The sequence below is a fragment of the Loxodonta africana genome, chromosome 1 (assembly GCF_030014295.1).
Source record: "Loxodonta africana isolate mLoxAfr1 chromosome 1, mLoxAfr1.hap2, whole genome shotgun sequence".
Taxonomy (NCBI): domain Eukaryota; kingdom Metazoa; phylum Chordata; class Mammalia; order Proboscidea; family Elephantidae; genus Loxodonta; species Loxodonta africana.
In genome coordinates this window covers 96,594,671-96,618,439 of record NC_087342.1, presented here as the reverse complement: position 1 = coordinate 96,618,439, position 23,769 = coordinate 96,594,671, and the positions used below count along the sequence as shown (strand labels likewise).

Genomic DNA, 23,769 nt, shown 5'->3' with positions numbered 1-23,769 from the left:
ACCCATTTTAATGTATTCGATAAGACATCCCATAGTGATTTGATACTCAGCATCATTCATTTAAAAAATACACAAATAAATTCTTTTTTAATAATCAGAAATTTTACATTGTCCCTTTGTTAGGGATTGAATTGTGTCCCCCCAAAATATTTTTTGTAAATCCTAACCCCTATACTGTGGTTGGAGCCCTCATGGCACAGTGGTTAAGATCTCGGCTGCTAACCAAAAGGTTGGCAGTTTGAACCCACCACCTGCTCCTTGGAAGCTCTATGGGGCAGTTCTGTTCTGCCCTATATGGTCCTTATGAGTTGGAATCAACTTGACAGCAATGGGTTTGGTTTTTTTGTTTTGTTTTGTTTTTACTGTGGTTATAATCCCATTGGGGAATCAGTTTTCTTTGTTATGTTACTGAAGCAGTATTAGTGTAGAATGTGTTTTCAGTCAACCTCTTTTGAGATATAAAAAAGCAGATTAAGCAAGGAAGCAAGCAAGCAGAGATGGGGAAGATAGATGGCTAAGCCACATGAGGATCACCCAGGAACAGAAGCTGAAAAAAGACAAGCACCTTCCTCCAGGCTGACAAAGAGAAAAAGCCTTCCCCTAGAGCCGGCACCCTGCATTTGGACTTCTAGCCTCCTCACTCTGAGAAAATAAATTTCAGTTTGTTAAAGCTACCCACGTGTGGTATTTCTGTTATAGCAGCACTAGATAATTAAGATACCTGTTTTCTCCTTGAACTTGTGTTTCCATTCCACTGTCCCCTCAAAAATTTAGTTCTAATGTAACATTTTTATGCTTGAAAGTCTTTTATTCATCACCATTATATCTCTGCAACCAAAATATGTATTGAAGTTGAGTTTAAAAATTTTTTAAGTTCCATGTAACTATAAAGCTGTAAGTGAGACATTTTCTTCTGCCTTGAGTGGCCATTACAAATATTAGGAATATCCAGCTGAACAAAACAACATGAATATTACAGTTTTTACAAATGGTAAACACAAATACTAAAAAATACATTGGAAATATATCTCTTAATAAACGAATGGGCTACTTTTTTCGCATAGTTTGTTCATTTACTCATAGTTGAATACCCAGGGATGGATTACCCAACAAGCAAGGTACACATGGGCTTGCTTGTGCTTATTTACTAGTCTGTAGTACACCGTTTCACCTGTTTTTTTTTTTTAACCCATGTAAAACTGTGCACCACAGATTAGTAAGTAAACACAAGTAAGCCCCTGTGCACCTTGCTTACTGGTTAATCCGCCCTTGTGAATACCTATAACTGGACTTGAGGGAGGGAGGGAACGGCAGAAGAGATGGACAGCAGACCTGAACCAATACTTCTTTTCAAGAGCAGTTTTTATTTAGAAATGTGCCTCCATAACTTGGTGGCAGCCTGGGGGCAGATGGCTTCTCCTGCTTTTTTCACTCCCAGACCAGGTCATTGGGTCCTTGGGGCTAAGGCACATGGCCAAGTTCTCAAGGATCAACATCCCAGACAGCCTCAGTAGTCTGGGGTCTGGGGCCTGGGGCTGGAGCGAAAGATGAACCAGGCTTCGTCCTGGACTGTTTCATGATTAGAGGGCCTGGGCCCCTGGCACCAGCAGGGGCCAGAGTCACCCACAGGCCAGCTGTGGCCGGGTTCTAGTGGGCATGAGACTGTGGGGAACGAAGGTCTAGCAGAGGCTAATTTTCTGGTGCTGGGTCCAGTTTATCTTCCTGCGGGGTGGAAGCCAGGATGGGAGGGTCCAGTTTATCTTCCTGAGGGGTGGAAGTCGGGATGGAAGGTTCATCTCCACCGTTGAGGGACTTCTGCCGCTCACTGCTGATGGGCGAAGGGGTCCTATTGCCCTGGGATCCCCAGCGGGTCAGACGCTTTAGGGAAGAGTCACGGCGGGCAAGCAGAGGGGCCTGGAAGCCTGTGAAGGAGCTGCTGCTGGTGGGACGCTTGTCTGGCGAGAGAGAAGGCAGGTGTGAGTAGAGACAGGTACGTGTGGAGGGGAGAGGTTAAGGGGTCTTACCTCAGCCTTCAAGGGAGCAGGGAACCTCCTGACCTTTGGTTCCACCTCTGCTGGCCCTGGAGATCTGGAGGTATCCCTTTCTCCCTCCTTTTTTACTCCACCTTCCAGGGAAAGCTCCAGGCTCTACTCTTTCTCACCTCCGGGCGCAATTGGATGCATGAGCCGGTTCATCTGGACGTTCCAGTGTTTCACGTTGGTGCTGGCCTGGCGCAACTTCCGTTGGGCAGCCTGTGAAGGCAGGACCAGTGGGTCACGGGTCAGAACTACCATCCATGGCAGAGGGTCTTGACCCTTTTAACTTCACTGACCCCTTAGAGCCTGGCAAAGGCTACTGATTGTCTCCCCAGAAAAAACTGCATATGTACATGAATAGAGTTTGCATTCAGTTTGGGGAGGCTCATGGACCCCCAAGGATTCAACAATAATAACAGTTTCCATTTATTGAGCACCTATGATGTGCTAAACATACGTATTATCTTATTTAACTCCCAGAATAGAAGTTAACAACAGAATCTCTAAAGAGGTTAAGTGACTTGCCCAGGGACACCCATTGAGCTCTAAACCACTGAACCACACAGCTTTTCCAGAACCTAATGCAAGAATCTCTGCTCCAATGTTCACAAGCCATTAGCCATGGTGGTGGTGGGGGTCATGGGGAAGTTGTCCCTTTCTGTATTACATAGTTCTATGTTGTTTGAACTTTTTACAATGGACAAGCAAGCCAACAAAGCAAAATAAAATAATATCAATATAAATAAAAGATGAAAAATTAAAATCATAATAATTTTTTTAAAGAAAAAGAACCCTTCTGCCATCTTTTTTTTTTTTTTTTTAAAAGACGGGCTTCAGGGAGTGGCGCACAAGCACAGGGATAGCAGGGTATGGGCTTGGAAGAGTAGGAGGAAAAAGCTTTGCCCAGGTTAATAAAAATGACAACAAAAAAAGCAGCTAATGTTTCTTTAGCACTTACTACATACTAAGTATCAAGTATTATCTTGCTTGATCTTCGTAACAATGCTATTGTTTGTTAGTCACTCTCCAGTCAGTTCTGACTCATGGCAACCCCATGTGTGCAGAGTAGAACTGCTCCAGAAGGTTTTCAAGGCTGTGACCTTTTTGCAAGCAAATCGCCAGACCTGTCTTCTGAGGTGCTTCTGGTGGGGAGGTGGGGGGGGAGGGATTTTGAACTGCCAACCTTTTGGCCAGTAGTGGTATTTCAGCGTTTTACCACTTACCTGTTTGGCCATACAGGGATCTGACAATGGTATTACCAGTTCCTTTTTCCAGGTGTTAGGTGCCATTGAGTCAATTTTGACTCATAGCGACCCCATGCAATCAGTAGAATTGGCCCACAGGGTTTTCTAGGCTGTAATCTTTATAGAAGCAGATCCCCAGGTCTTTCTCCCGGGGAGCCTCTGAGTGGGTTCAACTACCGACCTTTCTGTTAGCAGTGGAGCACTTAACCATTGCGAAATTCAGAGAGGTTAGGCAATTAGCCTACCCGTCACACACCCAGCTGGTGACCGCTAGTGTTTGAGGGAAGGCTGCCTAGCCTAGTCATTAAATCACTCACCCCGCCAGCCTCTGCCGTATCCCACGCCAGGCCTCACTCACCTCCACGTCCTCATCCGCCCGCTGCCGGTTCTGCCGCACCTCTTCTAGTTGTTCCTGGGCTTCCTGCAGGGAGCGGCTCTGTTGTGCCATCTCCTGCTGCAGCTCTTGCTTCTCCTGCTGTGCCCTCTCGATGTAGCGCTCCTGCTCCTCCTTCAGCTGCAGCAACTGCTTCAGTTTCTCCTCCTCCTCCTCCAGCAGTCTGCCAGACGGACATGCATTTGATTACCTCCAGCGCCTCACAGGTGCTCAGTAAGTAGGAGGATGGAACAGGAGTGGGGGAACCAGGAGGGGTCCCTCAGGCCTACCTGGTCTGGGCAAGGCGCACCGCCTCCTCGTCCCGCCGAGCTTTCACCTCCAGTTGCAGGGCCTCCTGTAGCCGCTGCTGCATCTCCTCCAGCTCTTCAATGCGCTGCCTCTGCCGGGCAGCCTCCTCCTTCTTTAGCTCCATCTCAGCCTGCATGGAGGCCCGGGCCTGCGAAGGACCAGAGCCAGGTCAGAGGGAGCTCTGGGGAGTGGGAGTGGGCATGATGCCCTGCTCCCAGGGTCCGGTCAGCCCGGCTCAGCTAGGCTCTCTGGAGGTGAAGGTAGGGGAGAGTCCCTCCATGTCAAGGTTTCCTGATCGGACCCCTTCTGACAGCCTGGCTGGGTTGCATCATGGTCAGCAAACAGATGCCACATGGGGGAAAGGAGCTCAGGTCACCTTCTTCTTAGCATCAGCCTTAGTAACAATTATAAAAAAGAAAACTGTTGCCATCAAGTTGATTCCAACTCATAGTGACCCCGTAGGACAGAGTAGAGCTGCCCCATGGGATTTCCAATGAGCAGCTGGTGGATTTGAACTGGGGACCTTTTGGTTAGCAGCTGAGCCCCACCAGGGCTCCAATAATAATTACAGCAATAATAATAATTATTATGACAACTGGAAGGTATTGAACATTTTACAGATGTTTTCTCTAATCCTTGCTTCCACTGTCCTATAGGGTCTCTATGGGTCGGAGTCGACTCCACGGCAAAGGATTTTTTTTTTTTTTAATATCTCTATGGGAGAGCCCTGGTGGGACAGTGGTTAAGCGTTTGGCTGCTAACCGAAAGGTCGGCAGGCAGCTCAACCCACCACCCGCTCCTGGAGGGAAAGATGTGGCAGTCTGCTACTGTAAAGATTACTACAGCCTTGGAAACTCTATGGGGCAGTTCTACTCTGTCCTACAGAGTTCCTGTAAGTCTGACTTGACTGCAACGGTTTTTTGTTTTGTTTTGTATTTTTATACCTCTCGACCGCAACTTTTTTTTTCTATGAGCAAAGTGCTATTAACCCATTGCCACGAGTCGATTCCGACTCAGCATCAACATCTCAGCGACAAGGAAACTGAGGCACAGAGAGGCTAAGTAACTTGCCCGACAACATAGGGCCCCTAAGAGAGCCGGGACTGAATCCACGCGTCTGACTCCAGACCCAGATCTCTTAAACCCTAACCCTAATTACCTCCACATCCTGCATTCCCCAAACTGGTTTCACTGTAAACTCAGCTCAAGTCTAGTCCAACCTAGTCTAGCCTTGGTCCAAACTCATCTCCAATCAAACGGTCTTTAGCTTTTCCTTCAGCCCAAGCTCCGTCCCCCAACCAAGTCTCAGAATTGGGTCTCACTCTACACCTATCACTCAGCTCCATCGTTTCAGGCCCCGCCCCACATCATCCCTCATCTCAAGTATCCCTCAGCCTGGTTCCCGCCTCCCTTACCGCCTCCTTAGCTCACAAGTCCCGCTCCAGGCACAGGCTCCATCCCCTCTTCATCTTTCAAACCCACAGGCTCTGTCCCGCCTCCACACGCCTCTCTCCGCCCACGGTCTCCGCCCAGGCACAGACCCCGCCCCCAGCCCCTCCCCTCGCCCCTCGCTCCCAGGCCACGCCCCGCAACATCACCCCGCCCACAGCCCCGCCCCCTGTGTTGGCCCCACCTGCTCCGCTTCACGCAATTGGCACTCGAGCGCCTGCTGCAGCTCGCGGTGCTGGCTGCGGCGCCGTTCCTCCTCCTCCTGCAGCAGGCGCTCAGCCTGCCGCTGCGCCTCCTGCAGCAGCTCCAGCTCCTGCAGCTTCCGTTCCTTCTCCTCCTGCAGCTGCTGCAGCCGCAGCAGCTCCTCCTCCTTGGCTGCCCGGCGTCGCTCCCGTTGCTCCCGCTGCTCGCGCCGCTTCTGCTTCAGGTCCTTGTGCAACGATGTCTTCCCCTCGGCCTGCAGCCGGATTGCGGTCTGGATGGCTACAGAGGGAGCAGGAAGGGGTCAGCTGGCAGCAAGCGGAAGGTCTGAGGCGGCCCATCGCCCGAAGAGGACTTCGGAGTTTCTTGGGTCCAGCCTCCTACAGGGCTTTTCACAGGGGAGGCCGGCCTGGCAGACCCACGCCACGCAGCCAGCACTCACCAGCCGTCCACTCCTGGCGCTGGCGCGTGTCGGAGGCGCTCATCTCATACGTGCGGGAGGCAGTCTTCACGCAGAACATGCAGCGCTTCCCTTCGCGGTCGGGCAGCACCTGGGAGAAGGCAGCTGGGCTGGCCTCACTGGGGTCACACCCACCCCTGGGGGACTGCAGCTCAAGCCCTACCCCTTCTGGCTGACCACCTTCCCAGGGCGCCTCTGCCACCCTGCCAGGAGCCTGCGTGGCCTGTCCTGGACAGTTACGGGGGGTACTCGTGTCCTCACAACTCTGTAGCTTTGCTCTTTGAAGCTAGGGGTGAGGCCATCTTCATTTTGGTATCTCTCCACAGAGCCTAGCACATAGTAGCCACTTGAGTAGTGTTTATGCTGTTATTCTTAAACATTCCAGTGACAGGGTCCTCACCACTCCAGAACATAAATTTGCACATAGTCCCGACTGTTAAGAAAATCCTCCATTCATTCATTTCATAGATATTTTTGGAGCATCTAATGGGTGCCACTCACTGTTCCAGGTGTTTGGGGTACTAAGGCCTATCTAACAGACCAAATTCCTGCTTTCGCTAAGCTTCCATTCTAGCGGAAAACAATGTTGTTGCGTTGTTGGGTGCTGTTGAGTAAATTTCGACTCATAGCCATTCCATGTGACAGAGTAAACTGCCCCACAGGGCTTTCTTGTCTGTCATCTTTCCAGAAGCAGGCCGCCAGGTCTTTCTCCCTCAGAGTTGCTGGGTGGGTTTGAATTGCCAACCTTTCAGTTGGCAGCTGAGCACTTAACCTTTTGTGCCATCAGGGTTCCCCGTGGGAAATAGTAGCTACCACTTACTGAGCTTATGTTTCAAAATCTATACCAGTATTTTACGTGCATTATTTTGTTTACTCTTCCCAATAACCTTACCAGGCAGGCATTATTAGCTCCAAAAAACACTCAAAACCAAACCCATTGCTGTCGAGTCAATTCCGACTCATGGTGACCCTATAGGACAGCGCGGAACTGCCCCACAGAGTTTCCAAACAGCACGTGCTGGATGTGAACTGCTAACCTTTTGGTTAGCAGTCAGCACTTAACCACTACACCACCAGGGTCTCCTTATTAGCGCTACCATATAGAAAAAGAAACAGGTACCAAGAGGTCCAGGAACTTGCCCAAGTCACACTGGCTGTTAGTGGCAGAGCTAGGATTTCTGCTGCCTAGATCTGTGCTCCTTCCTGTTTTGTGACAAAAATGGATGGAACCAAGGGAGAAAAATGGAAGGGAAGAGGGAGAGGAGAGGAAGGTGTGGTGTTGCCAAAGAGAATGGAATTAGGGGAAAGGAGAGAGACCTTTAAAGGTTTTTAGAAAGTTCTGGTGTGTGCTGTGAGACCTCAGCCATCTCCTCTGAAATCTTTAGCAAAATCCACACTGTTCACCAATGCTTTGTTGCTTGATTTGTGGTTTTAGTTTTTTAAAAAGTGCTGACACAGGTAAAAAGGGGCTTGAGTGCCCAGGTGTATTTGGTTTACATTCATCCAAGCAGAAATTTGTATCACTGTGGCTTTTCTCCATCAGCCTGACCCCTGAGCCCCTTCTTGCCTTCACACCATCCTAGAGACCCTCTGAGTCCTGAGCTGTCCTCCACCCCATCGCCTGCCCCCTCACCTCCACGCAGCAGTGCTGGTCCAGCGGGATAGTGCCCCTTTTCTCCTTGCACTCTTCACTCGCAAAGTAGCAGAGACAGCTGGGCTGCAGCTGGAACCAGCGTTCTGCCCAGTTCCTCCTCAGGTGCCCTCGTTTCCACAGGTAGCCCTGCCAGCCAGAGCAAAGTCAGAGGCTTCACAGGTCTCCATTTACCCGTCCACAGGGTCCTCCCCTAATTTCCAGTTTGGCCTAACCTGCTTCAGGACATCCTGGATGAGCTCCTGGTAGACCTCATGGATGGCCATGCTGAGGGTGTCCCGCCCCACGCCCCGCAGGCAGCGGCCTGAGTTGAAGAGCTCCAGGAACTGCCAGACACTGAGCCCTCCGGTGGTCTGGGCTGCCTGGGCCTCCTGGGCTAGCAGCTCCTCCAGCTCACCCAAGCCCACCTCCAAGCTCATGCTGCTGAGCACCTTCTTCAGTAGGTATTCCACCTGGAGGGGGAGAAGGAAGCCCTGGTGGCTGCAGCAGGCCCTGTTGCTGGCACCAAACACCAGGGGGCGCTCCCATTTGGCTCCCAGAGCCTGGGCAGAGGGCATCAGAGGTAGGGAGTTTGGGGGCCAGAGGACCAAATTTGGTGGAGACCAGGGTAGACATTTAGGAGGGGCTTCTGGAGCGCCAACCCCAATTCAGGCATCCTCCTTCCTGTCCCCAACCCCCCGTCCACTCCTTCCAGCCACAAATTAAGGGCAGGGTAAAGGTGGGAGCTGAGGGCTGGGGGGTGAGGCAGAGATAGTAAATCATAGAAAATGTCAGACTGGGTGGAAGGGCCCTTTAATCCAATACCCTCACTTTGCAGATGACAAAATCGAGGCCCAAAAGGGGAAGCAACATGCTCTAAGTAACACAGTAAGTTGGTCACGGCCAGAAAGCAGATTTGGATCTCCTGAATCCCATTTGGGTCCTTATTCCAAGTCCCAATCCCCAACCTTGCAGACCCTTCCCTTGTGGGGGGCAAGGGGACTGGAGGGGAGGTGAGCAGGGTAGGGACAGGAAACCTATCACAGAGGAACAGGAAGTGGTGGTTGGGGTACATCCTGCTGCAGTTTGTTCACATTGAATGTTGATCATAGCAAGCAAGCAGCTGCCTGGCCTCTGAGAGGCCACCTTGTCCTAACTGAATGGCATCTGACATGGGTGGCCAGCCAGGTGTCTGCAGATGGACACATGTCCCTCTTCTGCCCCAGCAGCTTCTGGAAACTCTCTCCAGAACTTTCACTCTGGGCTGTACTGGGTCACAGCTGGGGGTGGATTGGGGGCAGGAGCTCCAGTTCAGGGCTCAGGTGCCTCCCCTCACTCTTCCCACAAACATAAGTAAGGACACAAATCCAAATGTGGTTGTATATGCCAAAACACCTTCTTATAAGCCCAGGGGCCCCTTCCTTGGTATTTCCTGCCCCAAGACCTAAATTCATCCTGACATGTCCACAGCCATAAACAGGGCCGAACGGTCAGAAGGCAGAATGAGTAGGAGAGAGAAGAGGAGAGCAGAAGGAGGGTGCACATGAACAGGAGAAGGGGGACACCTGCCCTTGCTTCACCTATGTGTTGAAGAAGTAGGGGCCAGATTCCAGGCCTCTTCTCTCATGCTGCCCTAGCGGTAAGGAATCCCTTCCTTTCTGGGGCCCTGAGTTGAGTCTGCCCCCGCTCTCCCCCATATTGCAGAAGATGGAAAGGGAAAGGTCTAGAACCTGGGCCAGACATGATCACCCACTTGGAGTAACTGGAAGGATGTCGCAAGCATGTCTTCCTTCCCCTCATATAGCTCCTTTCCTAGATTGCTATAGTGGCACAAATCCCACCATTTGATCCCAAATGTTCTCACTTTATAATGCTCAGTAATATGTCAGTCATTTACCACTCTGTGTAAATAGAATTTGCAGATCATGAAGAAAAAGGAAGTGTAATTTTGGTTCTCCAAGAACATGCACACTTGCTCTGATATGGGCAGTTGTAGGCATCTGGAGCTGGGCATAGACAGCTACTAGGATGGGAAGACAGTGAAGGAAGGGGAAGTACGAAAGTACAGAAAGCAGCTTTGGCCTTTTTCATGGTTTTGCTAAGGACTGGCCCCAAGTGACTCAGTCTCTGGGGCTGACAGTACCCTTACCTCATCGGGAACCATGATCAGAGGGTACTTGTCCTCAGATAGGAAGTTGAAGAGGCACCAGAGGCGGAAGGCATCCTGATTGGACAGCAGGCTGGTCCCGTTGCTGTCCAACCAATAGTTCTTCTTGGCCGTCAGGGTCCAGCAGAGCTCATCAAAGTGCTCCTTAACAAAAGCCCCCTCCTCCACCTGCCACCAGGCCTGCAAGTCAGCCAAGATGGCTGCTTGACAGCCAAGATGGCCACCCCATCCTTGTTCTCCCACCAAACTAGGCTCTTGCTTGGTTTCTTGGATTAATCTATGCCCCTGCTCCCCACCCTGCCGAGTCAGGGTTCTAAATTCAGGAATCCCTGAGCTGATTAACAGGCATCTAGCTGGTTCTAGCCCTCATAACCTCCCCCCAATCCCCAATACACACACACACAAATCCTCTGTCAAAAGAGAAACTCTAGTCCATCGGCTCAGGGGAAAAAGGAGGGGAAACCCAGAGGGAGGTGGCAGTCAAGAGGAACTTGGGAAGACAGTGACAGCTGGGAGCAGCAGACAGAATGTTATAGGGCAGGGACTGTGTAGGGCTGGAGAGGCCTTTGTGAAGTTTACAGCTGGAAACTGGAGAGGGGCCTAGGTAGAGATGGGTGGAAGATTGTGGGAAGGGTGGAGGCTAGGATAGAGTTGACTGGGATTGAGGGTAGGTTGAAGGGGACAAGGAGAGGCAGGTGACTAGGATGTGAAGGATGGAGATAGGAGAGCAGAGACAGAGGGGGTAAAGTGGGAGTTTATTAGGGCGGAGGAGTTGGGGTGGCAATGTATTAGAGTACTGGCCAGACTGGGGAAGTCGGAGAGTTTAGACGAGGCCCTCTGCCCTCCACAGTGGGCCCCACCTTGTCCAGGATGTACTTGTTGAGGTAGGGCATGTAGCCCTGGCTGGACACGGGACCATCGTCGTCATCTCGGAAGTGCTCCTCCAGGGCCACGGGGTCATGGGGGATGTGCAGAACTGTGTACAGGTTGTGGGACAGCACCTGAGGCAGAGAGGCAGTTTGCTTTCCTGAGTCTCACCCAAAACTGGGCCAAAGGACTGCTCTTCACCTCCCTGCTTGCCCCTCCCCCCATCCTGGCTAAGTTCTCTGCACTTACTGTTAGACAACTCAAATTTCTATCTTTATCTCCAGGCACTGTGTTAAGCACTTAACATATAATTCACGTAATCCTCAAAACAACTATTAATATCCCCATGCTACAGATGAAAAAACCCTTGAGACCCTGAGATGTTTAGTAACTCACCCAAAGTAATACCTGGGATTCAAACCCAGGCAGCCAGATATTGGTATATCCTCTTTCTACAGACAAGGACACTGAGGCTCAAGGAGTTCAGTAATTTGCCCAAGGAACCACAGTGATAAAAAGCTGGGATTCAAATCCAACTCCATGCGGTTCCAAAGCCCAACACTTCCCACAATGCTTGGCTGCCTGAGCCCCAGGACAAAAAACCAGTTGCCTTCAAGCCAGCTCTAACTCATGGCAACCCCACGTGTGTCAAGAGTAGTATTGTGCTCCATAGAGTTTTCAGTGGCTCATTTTTCAGGATTGCCACGCCTGTCTTTCCAGCGGCCTCTGGATGGACTCAAACCTCCAACCTTTCCTCTTAGCGGCTGTAGAATTAACCATTTGCACCAGCCAGGCACTTGGGAAGGGCATAGATGGTACCAGTCTCTGACCCTCAGGAAAGGCAGCTGAAAAAGGCTCACTGAAGGGCCATGAAAAGTGGTCCATGGCATGGGGCGGGTGGCCTTGATGGTGTGGAGAGGAAACACGGGTATTGGAAGAGACCCAGGATGTTGGAAGAAAAAGGTTGAAGTTTGAACAAGGAGATGAAGTGAAAAATAAAATTGCCCTGGGGTAATTCTATTACAGCACTTGTAGATAGCTTAAGTGATTAAAAATCCACTACTGTGTACTTTGAAGGAACCCTGGTGGTGCAATGGTTTGAGTGCTTGGCTGCTAACCTAAAGGTCAACAGTTCGAGCCCACCAGCTGCTCTGCAGGAGAAGATGTGGCAGTCTGCTTTCATAAAGATTTACTGCCTTGGAAGCCCTATGGGGCAGTTCTACTCTGTCCGATAGGGTCGCCATCAGTTGGAATCCGACTAGATGGCAATGATTTTTTTTTTTTATTGTGCACTTCTCTATGGCCAACCACTGTATGAAGTGTTTTTTATACCCCATTTCTGGTCCCCACAATGACCCTGATACACAGATACTATTATCCCTGCTTTTCAGAGGAAGATACCAAGAGAATTGGAGAATTTAAGAGTAAATGGCAGAGCTGAGGTTTGAGCTAAGTGTGCTCCCTATTAGAATACTGACCCTCGGAGCATCTCTCCCCAGCTGGACTGTGAACTCGAGACAAGGTCTCTGCTCAACTTCACGTCCAATAGCACTTAGACTCTCTTCTGCACACCAAAGGCAGCCCATAAACACTGTATTTAAGGCTGCTCCCATCATCAGCAGTTAACCTGGAGATCATTCCTCTGAGGCAGGAGCTGGCAATGTTTCAGAGGTGGTGTGTGCACCAAGGTTTCACTTATTTATTCTCTTTTGAGAGAGGAGATGGAGAAAGGTTTGGGGCTTCTTTTCAGTGTTCTTCTGGACCTCAGGTTCTCCTTGGCAAAGTGGGAAGTTGGAGGGTCCACTGAAGGGGTCAGTTGTTCTCTTTTCCCTCACTTCCCTCTGGGCAGCTATCTCTGACCCTCTCCTCAACCCTAGTCCCCACGCTCTTCAAATTATCCTGTGTGACATCTTTGGTTTTGCCTTCCCTTATTCCAGAGGACATCTGAGGTTTCTTCCTGATGAACTTCCACCTCCCTTTATTTTGGTGATGGAGCTTTGATTTTGCTTTGGGAAAGATCTTTCTCCCATTTCCCATAAGGTTGTTATGAGTTGGAATCTACTTGACAGCAACGTTGTTTTTTTTTTTTTTTTTTGTATGTTTCAAGTTACAAGAAGAACCAACCATTTGCACCCCCATCCCACAGGGTGGGCACATCAGAGTCATGGTGATTGGTTCATGACCACATCTGGGCCAGTGAGAATCAGCCCTAGGTTTTTGGCTTTCTAGGTAGAAAGAGGTATACTTTTTCCACGAGGTTGTTGTTAGAAGGTAAACCTGAAGCACAGATGGCTTCTTTGTCCCTGTGTGGGAAGTGACTGCCTAAGGATAAAACCAACCATCACTGTGTTTTTTTTTTTTTTTTTTTTTTGTCAGAAAAGCAGAGCCAAGAGGTAAAGTCATCATTTGAGGACCTGGGTCCAGTCATGCCTGAAACCACTTCTGTGCTTGGACTTTTAAGTATGTGAGCCAATTCTGAGTTTGGTTTTTTATCACTTATGTCCAGAAAAGTCCTGGCTAATATACCTTGGCCATAGGACACCAATCCCTACTCTAGGAAGTGCCACTGGCTCAATTCCTAGCACTTAAAATCCAGGATGACCAACTCAGGAGAATAATAATGACAAACACTGGCCACTTCTGAAGTGACGGGTGTTATTTTAAGTGTTTTACTTCCATCTCTTGCCTCTTTTCAAACTTCCCATGTCCTTGTCTCGCTTCATGCCTCTTCAGGCACTTCAAGAAAGCCTTCTCATGTAGCCCCAGTCAAATGGCTGTGCTCCAATGGGGGGACATGGAAGGTCAGGAACTTTCATTTTCTAGTTGTGGGGTCTTAGATAAACCCCTTCACCTCTCTGAGCCTCAGTTTCATTGTCAATAAAATGGGGAATAATACCTGCCATCCAGAGGCTGTGAGGATGGAGTGAGATGAGATATATGGAGTTCCAGACTTGGGTCTGCACAGAGCAAATGTTAGTTCCCTTCCTGTAAGGAAAGTACTATTTTTTACCTAACAGATTGACAAAGATGCAAAAGACTAACAATGCCAAGTGCTGAGGAGGTGGTGAAGAAGTGGAGACTCTAATGCCCTACTGGTGAGGTATCAACTGGTACAGTCTTTCTGGAGGGCAAGACTCTCTCAAACTTTAAATTGGGCATGACCTTTGCCCCAGCATTTCTAAGCAGCTACAGATGCTCAAGGGAACAAGGCTGCCTGTATAAAGGTGTTCATCGTAGTATCGTTTATAATATGAAGAATTGGAGGCAACCTGAGACTTCTTCAATATGGAATGGTTTCAGAATTAGGGTGCACCATGTCATAAGCCACTATGTGTGATTGGAAAGATAATAGTTCTGCCACTTGTGTGTTCATGGGCAAGTGATTTAATTTCTCCAAGACCTCAGTCTTCTCCTCCAGGAGGATAATAATAATAGTGCCTGCTCCACCGGGTTGTTTTGAGTGAAGTGCTTAGCATGGTACCTGGTGCATAGTGCACTGCTTGATAAAATTTGTGAACTATTTTTATTATCTGCATGAACAAACATGGAAATATATACACAATATACTGGCAGGTGAAAAAAAGCAAGCTGCAGAAAAAAATGCCTGTAAAATAAGTATGTTGTAAAGGTTAGGTTGAACCATATGAAATTTATTTTAGTAGGTCAGCAATCTCATATGGTTCAACCTAATATGTTTATTCCTACATACAAAAAAGCGATCATTCCCCAGGGAGAGAAGCGGAGCACGCGGGAGGGAATTTCAACTTCCTTAACATTATATTCTTCTCTATTCTTTGACTGTTTCAGCCAGGTACATAATTTACTTTTATAATAGATTTCATCCTCTTTAAAATTATATTCTCCTGCATGCTGATCTTTTTCTAACAAGCAGCATATATTGCTTTTATGACAAAATTTTTAAACAACAGAGATGAAAGACAAAGGGTGGCATTAGCCACTGTTATTAATATGCCATTATTAAGTTGCTCTGTCATGATATTCTTCCGCCTTTCTGTTTGTGTGACCACTTCTGGTATTCTACATTCCTTGAGGGCAGGATGGCCTTGAATCCCAACCCTGACTCCGGAGCTCAGTACAGTGTCCCCCACATGCTGAATGTTTTTGATGAGCTTCTCAAATCTAGCCTAAATGCTCCAGTGGCTTCCCATCATTCTTAGAGTAAAAGGTTGAGTCCTTCCAGAAGTGTCTGGGCCCATGTGAACTGACCTGCTGTACCTTCTTTGATCTCATCTCTTTTGCTCACTCCTTTCCAGCCAGTGTGGCCTCTTTGATGTTCCTCAAACAGGCCAGGCATACTCCTTGCCTCAGGGCCTGTGCACTTGCTGTTCCCTCAGCCTGGAACATTCTTCACCCAGGTCACTGCATGGCTCACTCTCTCCTCCTGGTCTTTACTCAGTGTCACTTTCTTAGGAAGGCCTTCCCTGACCATCTTCTTTAAATCATAACTCCCTTGCTTCCCCACATACATACTCTCTATCTCCGTTTCTGCTTTACTTTCTTCAATGTCGTGTATCATCTTCCATTACACCACACATTTTATTTATTCATCTACCATCTCTCTGACTAGAATGCCAGCACCACAAGGGTGGGGATTTTTGTCTGTTTTGTTCACTGCTCTATCACTGGGCCTGGCATACATGGACACTCACATGTGTTGAGTGAAGTTAAACCCTTTTTCAGAAGAAGTAGGAAAAAAAAAAAAAAATCAAAGTCAGACAGACATGGACTGAATTTCTTCAAGCAAATTAACTCCCCAGGGGCTCAGTTTTCATCTCTCTAAAAAAGGGTGTTAAGGGACCTCACCTTCATCCCAGAATAGAACCTGCCACATAGGAGCTTTTCAGTTATTTGAGGGGCTCCTTACCTTTTTTGGCTCACTTGTCCACACTGTCCTCAAAGACCTACTTAGCTCATTTCTCTCACCTGAGCCTTTTGACTATGGATTCTGAAGAGCCCAAGGGAGAGGCTCTGACCCCTGTGAGTTGTCAGGTGTCAGGATAAGGGCAGAATTAAAGGCTCCAGACACTCAGGGCTCAGGGCCTCTCCCCAGAGAGCTGGGCCAACCTCAGACTCCCAGGCTTCCTGTGGTGCAGTGGTGGGGAGGGAGGGGGAGGTGAGGGTGTGACCAGGGGAGGAGCCATGTTGGAAAGGAAATGGCAAGGGTGGAGACCAGTGATGAGCAGGAGCTCACCTGCTGATCTCAATCAATCCTCAGCCCTGAGGCAAGGCCCCTCATTATCCTCATTTCACAGATGAGGAAATCAAGGCTGAGAGAGGTCAAGGATTTTGCCAAGGTCTGACTCCAAAGCCCTGTTCTTGATCTCTAAGCAATATTGGCTCTTAACACAGGCTGGGTATCGGAATCACCTGGGGAGCTGGTGAAACTGAAATATGCTGGTCCGCCCAGGCCTACTGACTCAGAGTTTCCAGGGGCGGGGTCCAAGTGTCTGTATTTTCCACAACCTGCTGGGGTGACTCTGATGCTTAGCCAGGGTTAGGAACCACCACCCCACGGAGGTCATCTGAGATGGGCCATGGTGTGAACCAGTGACAGGCACAGCGCCCCTATTTAGGCCCCTCAAAGAGAACTCTCACAATCTCCCCACGTACCCAGGCAGCCTCTGGCCTCTGGGTGGGCAGCTATCAACTTTTAAAAGGCTTCATTTATTTACTCTTCACTCTGGAGGCACGTAGAGGGTGGCTCTCCCCGATCCATAAACCAAAAAACCCACTGCTGCTGAGTTGATGATGACTCACAGAGACCCTACAGGGTAAGAGTAGAACTGCCCCAGAGGGTTTCCAAGGCTAATCTTTACAGAAGCAAACTGCCACATCTTTCTCCCATGAAAAGGCCGGTGGGTTTTAACTGATGACCTAAAGCCTTAACAACTGTGCCAACAGGGCTCCTTATCTGGGGCTTAGCATCCCCTAAAAACTCAACTTTGGGGATAGGGACAGGTGTCAGGCCTTATTGACAATAGCTGTAAGGACTGGGCCTGTAGTTTCCAGCCTTCAGAACCTCGAGCCCCTGGCTGGCCAGAGAGTAAATGTAGAAGGTTTGGCAATCCATAAAAGGACCAGTGCTGACTGCAAAGAGAATGAATAATCTCTCTCTCCTAGATGGGCTGCAGTCTTTAAATGTATCTAGGTACTAAGTGACCCTTTTTAAAAGAGTTACTGACTGGATTTTCTCAACTAGTGGGTACTAAGGCAAAACTCCTATCACGAGGGAAGAGCACCAGGAATTTGGAAAGGTTGGGAATCTCTGGATTAGTTGTGTGTCTGCTGAGAGCAAAAAGGGGCCAGAGAGGTTGGGTGTGGGTATCAAAGGAAAGACAGAGGCCTGGAAAAGAGAAAGGGAGGCTGCATCAAGGACCAATTTCAATTACTTGAGGTTTTGTTTTTTTAGTAGGCTAGCTAGACGGCTTGGCAATCACCTAGTTCAACCCTCCTGCTTTACAGATGAGAAACCAGTGGCTCAGAGCTAGACAGTGACTTTCCCAAGGTTAGCCAGCTGGGAAGCAGTATTAGGACCAAGCCTCTCTGGCTCTGAGTCCAGTGCTCTGTGCATCATTAAATCTTCCTCCCTCTCCCCCTTCCCTCCATTTCAAGCCTGAGGAGACCAGCAGCATGTTGGGGTCGGGGCAAAGCTGAGACCCCAGCAACTAGGTTCTTAGACTGGCATTGTTTAATATCCCCCCACCAAGGGGAAGATTGTCTTCCTTCCCCCAGGGGGTAGAGCCTGAAGCTCAGAGAGACTCTCAGTGGGCAAGAGATCCTCCCTAGGCCCCAGGACGAACCTGAATGCCAACCGGGGGGCTCAGGAGCCTGGGAAACTTGACAGGACCAAGCAAGGAAGACCCCTGCACACCCTTCCTGCCTTACCCCTGTTCTTGCCATCAAGGGGAAGTGCTGGGCTTGCCACCTCCTAAGATTCTGTCAAGCTGGAGACACACTGCCCCATCCATATCCTCATCCCCCGACATCCAGACGTGAAGTAGAGGAGGAATGAGGCCAAATTCTTAGCGGACCTCTCACCAGGCCTGAAAACAAAGCTGCTTCCCTAAGTTTTTTAGAGAAGGGGGTTCTGGGGACCTTGCAAAAACTCATAGCCCTTCATCCCTGAGAGGTTCTTTGTGTCCAACTTAAGTCCATGCTGGGCAGATGTGCCATTCCTATTGGTCTATATTCAATGTTCTCAACCCAACTGGACAAAGACCATCTCACTTCCTAAAATAATTTGAAGGGTGGAAAACCCTTCTGGTCTCTCCCTCAAGCCTTCACTTCTCCAGGGAAAACAATCCTGACTTCTTGGGCTTTTTCTCAGAGGACTTATTCTTCTTTCTCCTCCCTCTGGCTTCATCATGGGTTTTCTGGGACAGCAAATGGCAACACATAAGGCGAGAAAAGGTGACTGTCACAGACAGATAAAGCTTTCCCTGGGCTGGTGCTGGTCTCCTGCCCTATCCCAGCTGAGGACCCCTGGAGCAGTTCTAGTAAGAATAAGTTAACCTCAAGATCTTTTCCTTTTCCCCAAGTCTTTTTTGGGGAGCAGGTGGGCCCTGCTGATATCTCCCTCATCTGCTTCTTCCTCTGCCTTCTGACCACTTCTCTATTGCTCCTTTGACCTTTCTGGCACCCCTGCCCCCAACAGTGTCACCACTTCCTCCCATTCCAGTATCCTCCACTATGTGCTTGGGGGAACACAGCCTCCCATCCTTTCCTCCTATGGCAGGGGCCCTGTCATTTCTGCTGCTCTCCTCACCTGGTCCCTGAACCTTCCACTGCTAGCTCAGATTCCCAGAGTAGATGCTTCTGGGGAAGAAATCTACCATTGGTCCTGTGTAACCAGAGGTGCTGCTGATAGTGGGCTTAAGATTATGCTGGGATAATGTGGTCCAAAGACAGTGGACAGTTTAAGTATGCAAGCTCCCATGGAATCCTCACTGGAAATACTCAGCTTCTTTTGTTGCTGTGGGGGTGAGGGAGGTGGGCGTCAGTCCGGTTAAAGACTAAGACAGAGGCTCAACCCAGGAGGCCTAACTGGCTAAAGGCACCAGGGAAAGGGGAGCCACTCCATATGTGAGGGGCACAGAGAGCCTAGAGAGACCACAGGGGCCACAGGTAATGGAAAAGTGGGAAATGGTACTTCGGAGGCAGTAAGCCACAGGTGTTGGCATTGTTCCATCAAGATATTAAATGGTGGGAGGTGGGTGTGGGGCACAGAGTTTCTGCAGTGATGGATTCTGAGTTATCTGTTTTACTTCCATCTATACTGAGGACCCGATTAGATGACATGATCTGTACGAAAAGGGATTTAAGTAGGATGTAAGGAAAAACCTGTCTATTAGAAGGTTCTCCCCAAGTGACCATTAATTAGATGCTCACAAGTCTGGTATATTGAATATACCATGGACTGCCAGAACAATGAACAAATCTGTCATGGAAGAAGCACAGCCAGGATACTCCAAAGAAGCAAGGATGGCAAGACGTTGTCTCACATACTTTGGACATGTTATCCAAAGGGACCAGTCCCTAGAGAAGGACATCATGCTTGATAGAGGGTCAGCAAAAAAGAGAAGACCCTCAATAAGACAGATTGACATAGTGGTTGCAACAATGGGCTCAAGCATAACAATGATTGTGAGGATGGTACAGGACCTGGCAGTGTTTTGTTCTGTTGTACACAGGGTTGCTATGAGTCGGAACTGACTTGACAGCACCTAACAACAACACAAGTTCAGCTAACAAATAGGTTGGTTATAGTATAGACCAGTTTGAGACCAAGTTCAGCAAAGTGGTGGGTTGAAATGGAGGTGGAGTATAATGCCTCTCCTGTTCTACTAGCTTCTCTCAGGTTTCCAGGTACCACCTACTCTGGTCATTAGCATGGAGGTTCCTTGAGACTGTACCTCTCCTTGGCAGGGAGGGGCTCCAGGGAGACAGTCATGCTCAATAAATATTTGTAGAATGAATGAATGAATCCCTAGGCAGGTCCCAGAGTGCTGAGGCCTACTTAGCTTTCCCCAAGTGTTACCCGATTCCAGTCACGGAGGGCCCTGCTTCCTCCCCAAGAAGTAGGGTCTTTTGTGCCACTAATTAGAGCGGGGAAGGCAGTACTAACCCAGGACCAGAAGAGGGAGGCGGAAGAGAAACTCTTTGACCTCACAGAATTATCTAGGGCCAGTGATGAACTTTACAGCAATCACTGATGGGGATTTTCCTGGGCTCATATCCTGCTCCCTCCCTTCCTGAGGTCCCAAGGCCTAAGGAACCAACCTGGTGCGTGCATGCCTGCGGGAGTGCATGTGCTGGGTAGCAGAGTAACAACTTACTCAGTCCTGGACCCCTTCCCACCTCTGTCCCGCCTGGGGACAGCATTCAGAGAAGCTCTTTTGCCCATGGGTGACAGTGTGCCGGCCTGGTCTGGGACTAGGAGAGGCCCTTTCTGCCTCTCTGGCTCGGGAGGAAGTAACTGACAAGTACTGGCTAACAGTGTCTTCAAAGCCAAGAGGAAGCAGCAAGAAGGAGTAGGGTGCGTGCCCAAGCATGACTCTAAGGGTACATGTGTGCTCATCGCACGCCCGTGATGTGGCCTGGCCCATGGCCCTCAAGTCCCATCATTCCCTACAGACAGTCCCAGGCCCGGCTCTGGGTGGTGTCTCTACACATACCTTTCTTGTACTTCTGAATGGGGGGCAGCAGTGTCTGCCTGGCCATGCTGACCCATTTACCCAATACTGCCCTCCCTGCCCCCTAGGCCTGGGCCTTGTGATGGCTGGGTGTCCCAAGTGGCACCGTGTCCACGCCTGGCTCCCAGGCGGCAGGGGCCAGTGAGGGGAGTCTGAAAGCTTCCCCTGGGCCCCAGGTGCCCCTCACCTTGAGCTGAGACTTGGAGACCTTGCCGCTCTTCTCCACGTCCAGCGCGGTGAAGGCATACCAGATGGACTTGAGCAGCTCCTTGCGCAGGGCCATGGCTGAGGCGCCCGCCCGCCTGGTCTGGGGGCGGCTCTGACACCAAGATCCGGTTTCAGGAAATGCAAACGGCTGCAGACCGCAGAGGGGCCGTGGCGCGGAGCAAGAGCTCCACCTGCCTGCTTACACGGGCTCCCCGTGCTGGCAGGAACCAGCCTGTCGTCCTGGCCTCAGTGGCCAAGCTCCCTGCTCAAGAACTAGAACCGATCCGTGGACAGCCACAGTCCCCATTCTATATCGGCCTGGTTCCTGGGGTTTGTGAAGTCCTGTAAGAGGCCCCTAAGCCCCAGAGTCTTTCTGGGCTCTCAGGGGCAGCTTTCTGAGGGAAAAAGAAAGCCCAACCTGACTGTGGAGCCAGTTCTGATTCCACACTTATGAGATGGGAGGTCTTGGATAAGTAACTTAATCTCCTTGAGCAGTTTCTTCGTTGGCAAAACAGGAAAAATACCAACTTCGCAGAGCTGTAAGAATGTGTGAAGATGGATGTAAAGCATGTAGTAGGTGCTCAACAAAGCATTTCTTTCAGTGCCACCTAATATTACAGCAGAGGAGCCCTGGTGGCACAGTGGTTAAACGCTGGGATGCTAACTGAATGGTCTGCGGCTCGAGCCCACCAGCTGTTCTGTGGGAGAAAGATGTGGCAGTCCGCTTCTGTAAAGATTTACAGCCTTGAAACCCTAAGGGGCAGTTCTACTCTGTCCTATAGGGTCCTTATTAGTCAGAATTAGACTCAATGGCTTGGGGTTTTAACATTACTGCAGTACTGGGGCTCCACCCAAGAGGAAGAAAACAAAGGCAACAACACAGAGTTGGAGGAGGAACTTGCCCAGGGCAACTTTCCAGGTCAGCCGGACTTGGCACTTGATTTGCTGGCTCCGCATCGTCTGGCCACTGGCTTTAAGAAGGCGCTCTGGGCACTGCGCACTCTGGGCCTTACCGGCCCTGAAGACATTGCACTGTTTCTGAAGAACGTGGGAGTGGGCCTTGTGGTGGACCCAACCTCAGGGTCATGGCAATGGGACTCCAGACCACTGCTCCCATTTTAGATCCAATGCCCATGAGGGATGGGACACCCCTTCCCCACCATGCCAGGAAAGTGGCTTGTGGATTCCCAGGTGGGGATCGTGTGTGCCTAAAGAAGACTGCCTACTCAGGCAATTCTGAGACCCCTTCCCAGGGGCATGCCTCAGCCCCCTCTGCTTTCAAAGAGCTTGTGGCAAGAATAAGTGAGAAATTCCTCAGCAACCCAAGAGAGGGTGCTTAGGTTGGGTTTGGGGGTTCCATTCCTGGGTGGCTGCATGGGGCTTGAAGCTCACCTATCACAGCAGAAAGAAGAGGACAGAGGCAAAGAGCCATCTCCAGTCCTGTGATGTTCTCCTCCAGGTGGGGTCAAACCCAGAGGACTCTTTTCCATCAAGTCCCTTCCCCTGCACCTACTTCTACTCACTACTCAGTGGGGTCTGACTGTGGCTCTGGAATCCCACAGCATGACCCCTGGCACCTAGGTGGGTGCCCTCAGAGCTGGGCAATACAGCCAGGACTGTTCAGCGCCAGAATTGCAGCGGCATCAGATTCTGCTCCCTGAGCCTCAATGGCCTTGGCAAGGGTAATCCCACCTCCACTTTAACCTGGGGCTTTGCCCACTCGGAGCAGCTGACTGTGCAGGGGGTGGCCTGAAGGGGTTCTGACTACATTCCGCCAGGCAGAAAAAACAGTTCCTCCAGCCTGACCATCCTGGGCCTGGGATTCAACCAGAGTCTCACAGCAGGGGTCACCCTGGTCCTGTCTGGCCCCTACACTGCCATCTTGGAGCCCATCCACTCAGCTGCGGGCAGAAAGCCACTGGCAGCTCCTCAGGGCTTCTCTTGTACCTGGGGCTTCCTCGCGCCTGTGCCTGTGCTAGGCTAGTCCACCAGTCTGGTATGGCGCTTGTGCCGGGGCTATTTTACCAGCCCTACCACTGTTTGTTTTTTTTTTTTTTACCACTGATTACCACTGGGGCCCAGAGCTGAAAGGAGGGAGGGAGAAACCCAGGTGGAAACTTGGAACTTTTATTAAATACTCATTCGCCCGTTTGCCACCACCATCCAGAGCAGGAAAAAAAATTACCAAAATGGAATTAAAAAAAAACAACAAACTAAACCCAATCCCCAGCAGATTATGTACAAGGCCACTCCCTGCCTCTGCCACAGAGAGGTTGGGGCAGCTGGGGAATGGTGGCGGCTGGGCACCCTTCCTCCAGCCACAGGCCCCTGAGGAATTCTGAGGAAGTCCCTGCTGCCAAATGGCCTGGCATCTTGGCTGGTCTCCAGGAGGTGGTTATTGCTGGGAGGGGGAGGGGCTAGGAAACCCCTGTGTGGCAGGCCCGGGCCTGCTCTGCCCCTACTGGACCAAAAAGCTGTCTGCCCTCTCCCATTGTGGGCAGTGACCATTTGGGGTGGAGGACCAGTCCCCATAGCAGCCCCAGTCTCCACCTGAGGAAGGGGAGAGGATTGAGGCAGGAAGGATGTCATCTAGAGAGAGTAGAGAGGGCACCCAGCTGATTTTGAGGGGAGAATGCCCTGGTGCAGCCCGTGATCAGGCTTATCCTCCTCAGCTCCCGAGGATGACGCTCCCTCTATTGACTGCCTGGCCCTCCTCTTGGGCAGGAGCCCCGTTCTCTTCAGTTAGGTCGCTTTCCTGCTGCCTTCTCGCCCCAGGGACCTTTGTGGCCACCTTCCACGTGTCAGCCACAGCCTGGGCCCTTGGAGGCAAGGATGCCTGTACAGTGTGGCACCTCCTCCAGCATGGTGTGGGACCCAGCCCTCTTGGGCTCAGCAGCCACTCTCTGATGCTGCTGTCTCCAGCGTCACGGCCCCTTGCTGCATGGCAGCAGTGGCCACACTGAGGGCCTCCTCTAAGGTCTGCTGCTCCTCCAGCTGTAAAGAAGAAAGGGGGAGACAGTGAGACTCTTCCTCCTAGATTCTGCTGTTTTGGGCATAGATTGTGTGGTCTACTCTTGTGAATCTCTGCCATCTATCCTGTGCCACACATCGAC

The 23,769-nt window shown here is 50.3% G+C and overlaps 2 protein-coding genes across 11 annotated transcripts in view; both read right to left on the bottom strand.

Moving 5' to 3' along the window:
- Nucleotides 1-1,165: 1,165 nt before the first annotated feature.
- DEF6 (DEF6 guanine nucleotide exchange factor) lies at nucleotides 1,166-23,390 on the bottom strand. 3 transcript variants are annotated; one of them, XM_064284913.1, is made up of 11 exons: nucleotides 20,637-23,390; nucleotides 10,730-10,870; nucleotides 9,852-10,049; nucleotides 7,939-8,175; nucleotides 7,706-7,852; nucleotides 6,055-6,163; nucleotides 5,596-5,894; nucleotides 3,944-4,110; nucleotides 3,639-3,837; nucleotides 2,162-2,252; nucleotides 1,166-1,955 (listed from the first exon to the last, which is right to left on the bottom strand). In XM_064284913.1, exons 1-11 carry the CDS (start codon nucleotides 20,730-20,732, stop codon nucleotides 1,690-1,692), a joined length of 1,950 nt encoding a protein of 649 aa, XP_064140983.1. In that variant the 5' UTR covers nucleotides 20,733-23,390; the 3' UTR covers nucleotides 1,166-1,689. The 3 variants fall into 3 exon arrangements, with proteins under 3 accessions (XP_064140983.1, XP_064140984.1, XP_064140990.1); XM_064284914.1 differs by having other exon boundaries at nucleotides 9,852-10,037; XM_064284920.1 differs by lacking the exon at nucleotides 20,637-23,390 and adding an exon at nucleotides 13,633-20,622.
- ZNF76 (zinc finger protein 76) overlaps nucleotides 23,387-23,769 on the bottom strand; it is a 36,324-nt gene continuing 35,941 nt past the window's right edge. For all 8 annotated transcript variants that reach the window (XM_064284942.1, XM_064284930.1, XM_064284922.1 and 5 more), the window contains one exon: nucleotides 23,387-23,650. In XM_064284942.1, the coding sequence (XP_064141012.1) occupies nucleotides 23,546-23,650 (105 nt within the window). In that variant the 3' untranslated portion in view covers nucleotides 23,387-23,545. The remainder of the gene's footprint in view (nucleotides 23,651-23,769) is intronic.

Excerpts from the sequence above, each read along its gene's own strand:
- DEF6 (XM_064284913.1), bottom strand. The coding sequence starts at position 20,732 with ATGGCCCTGCGCAAGGAGCTGCTCAAGTCCATCTGGTATGCCTTCACC. Across the intron at positions 3,838-3,943 it reads GTGCGCCTTGCCCAGACCAG|ACTGCTGGAGGAGGAGGAGG; the intron begins GTAGGCCTGAGG and ends TCCGTCTGGCAG. Across the intron at positions 2,253-3,638 it reads GGGCGGATGAGGACGTGGAG|GCTGCCCAACGGAAGTTGCG; the intron begins GTGAGTGAGGCC and ends CTGCCTTCACAG.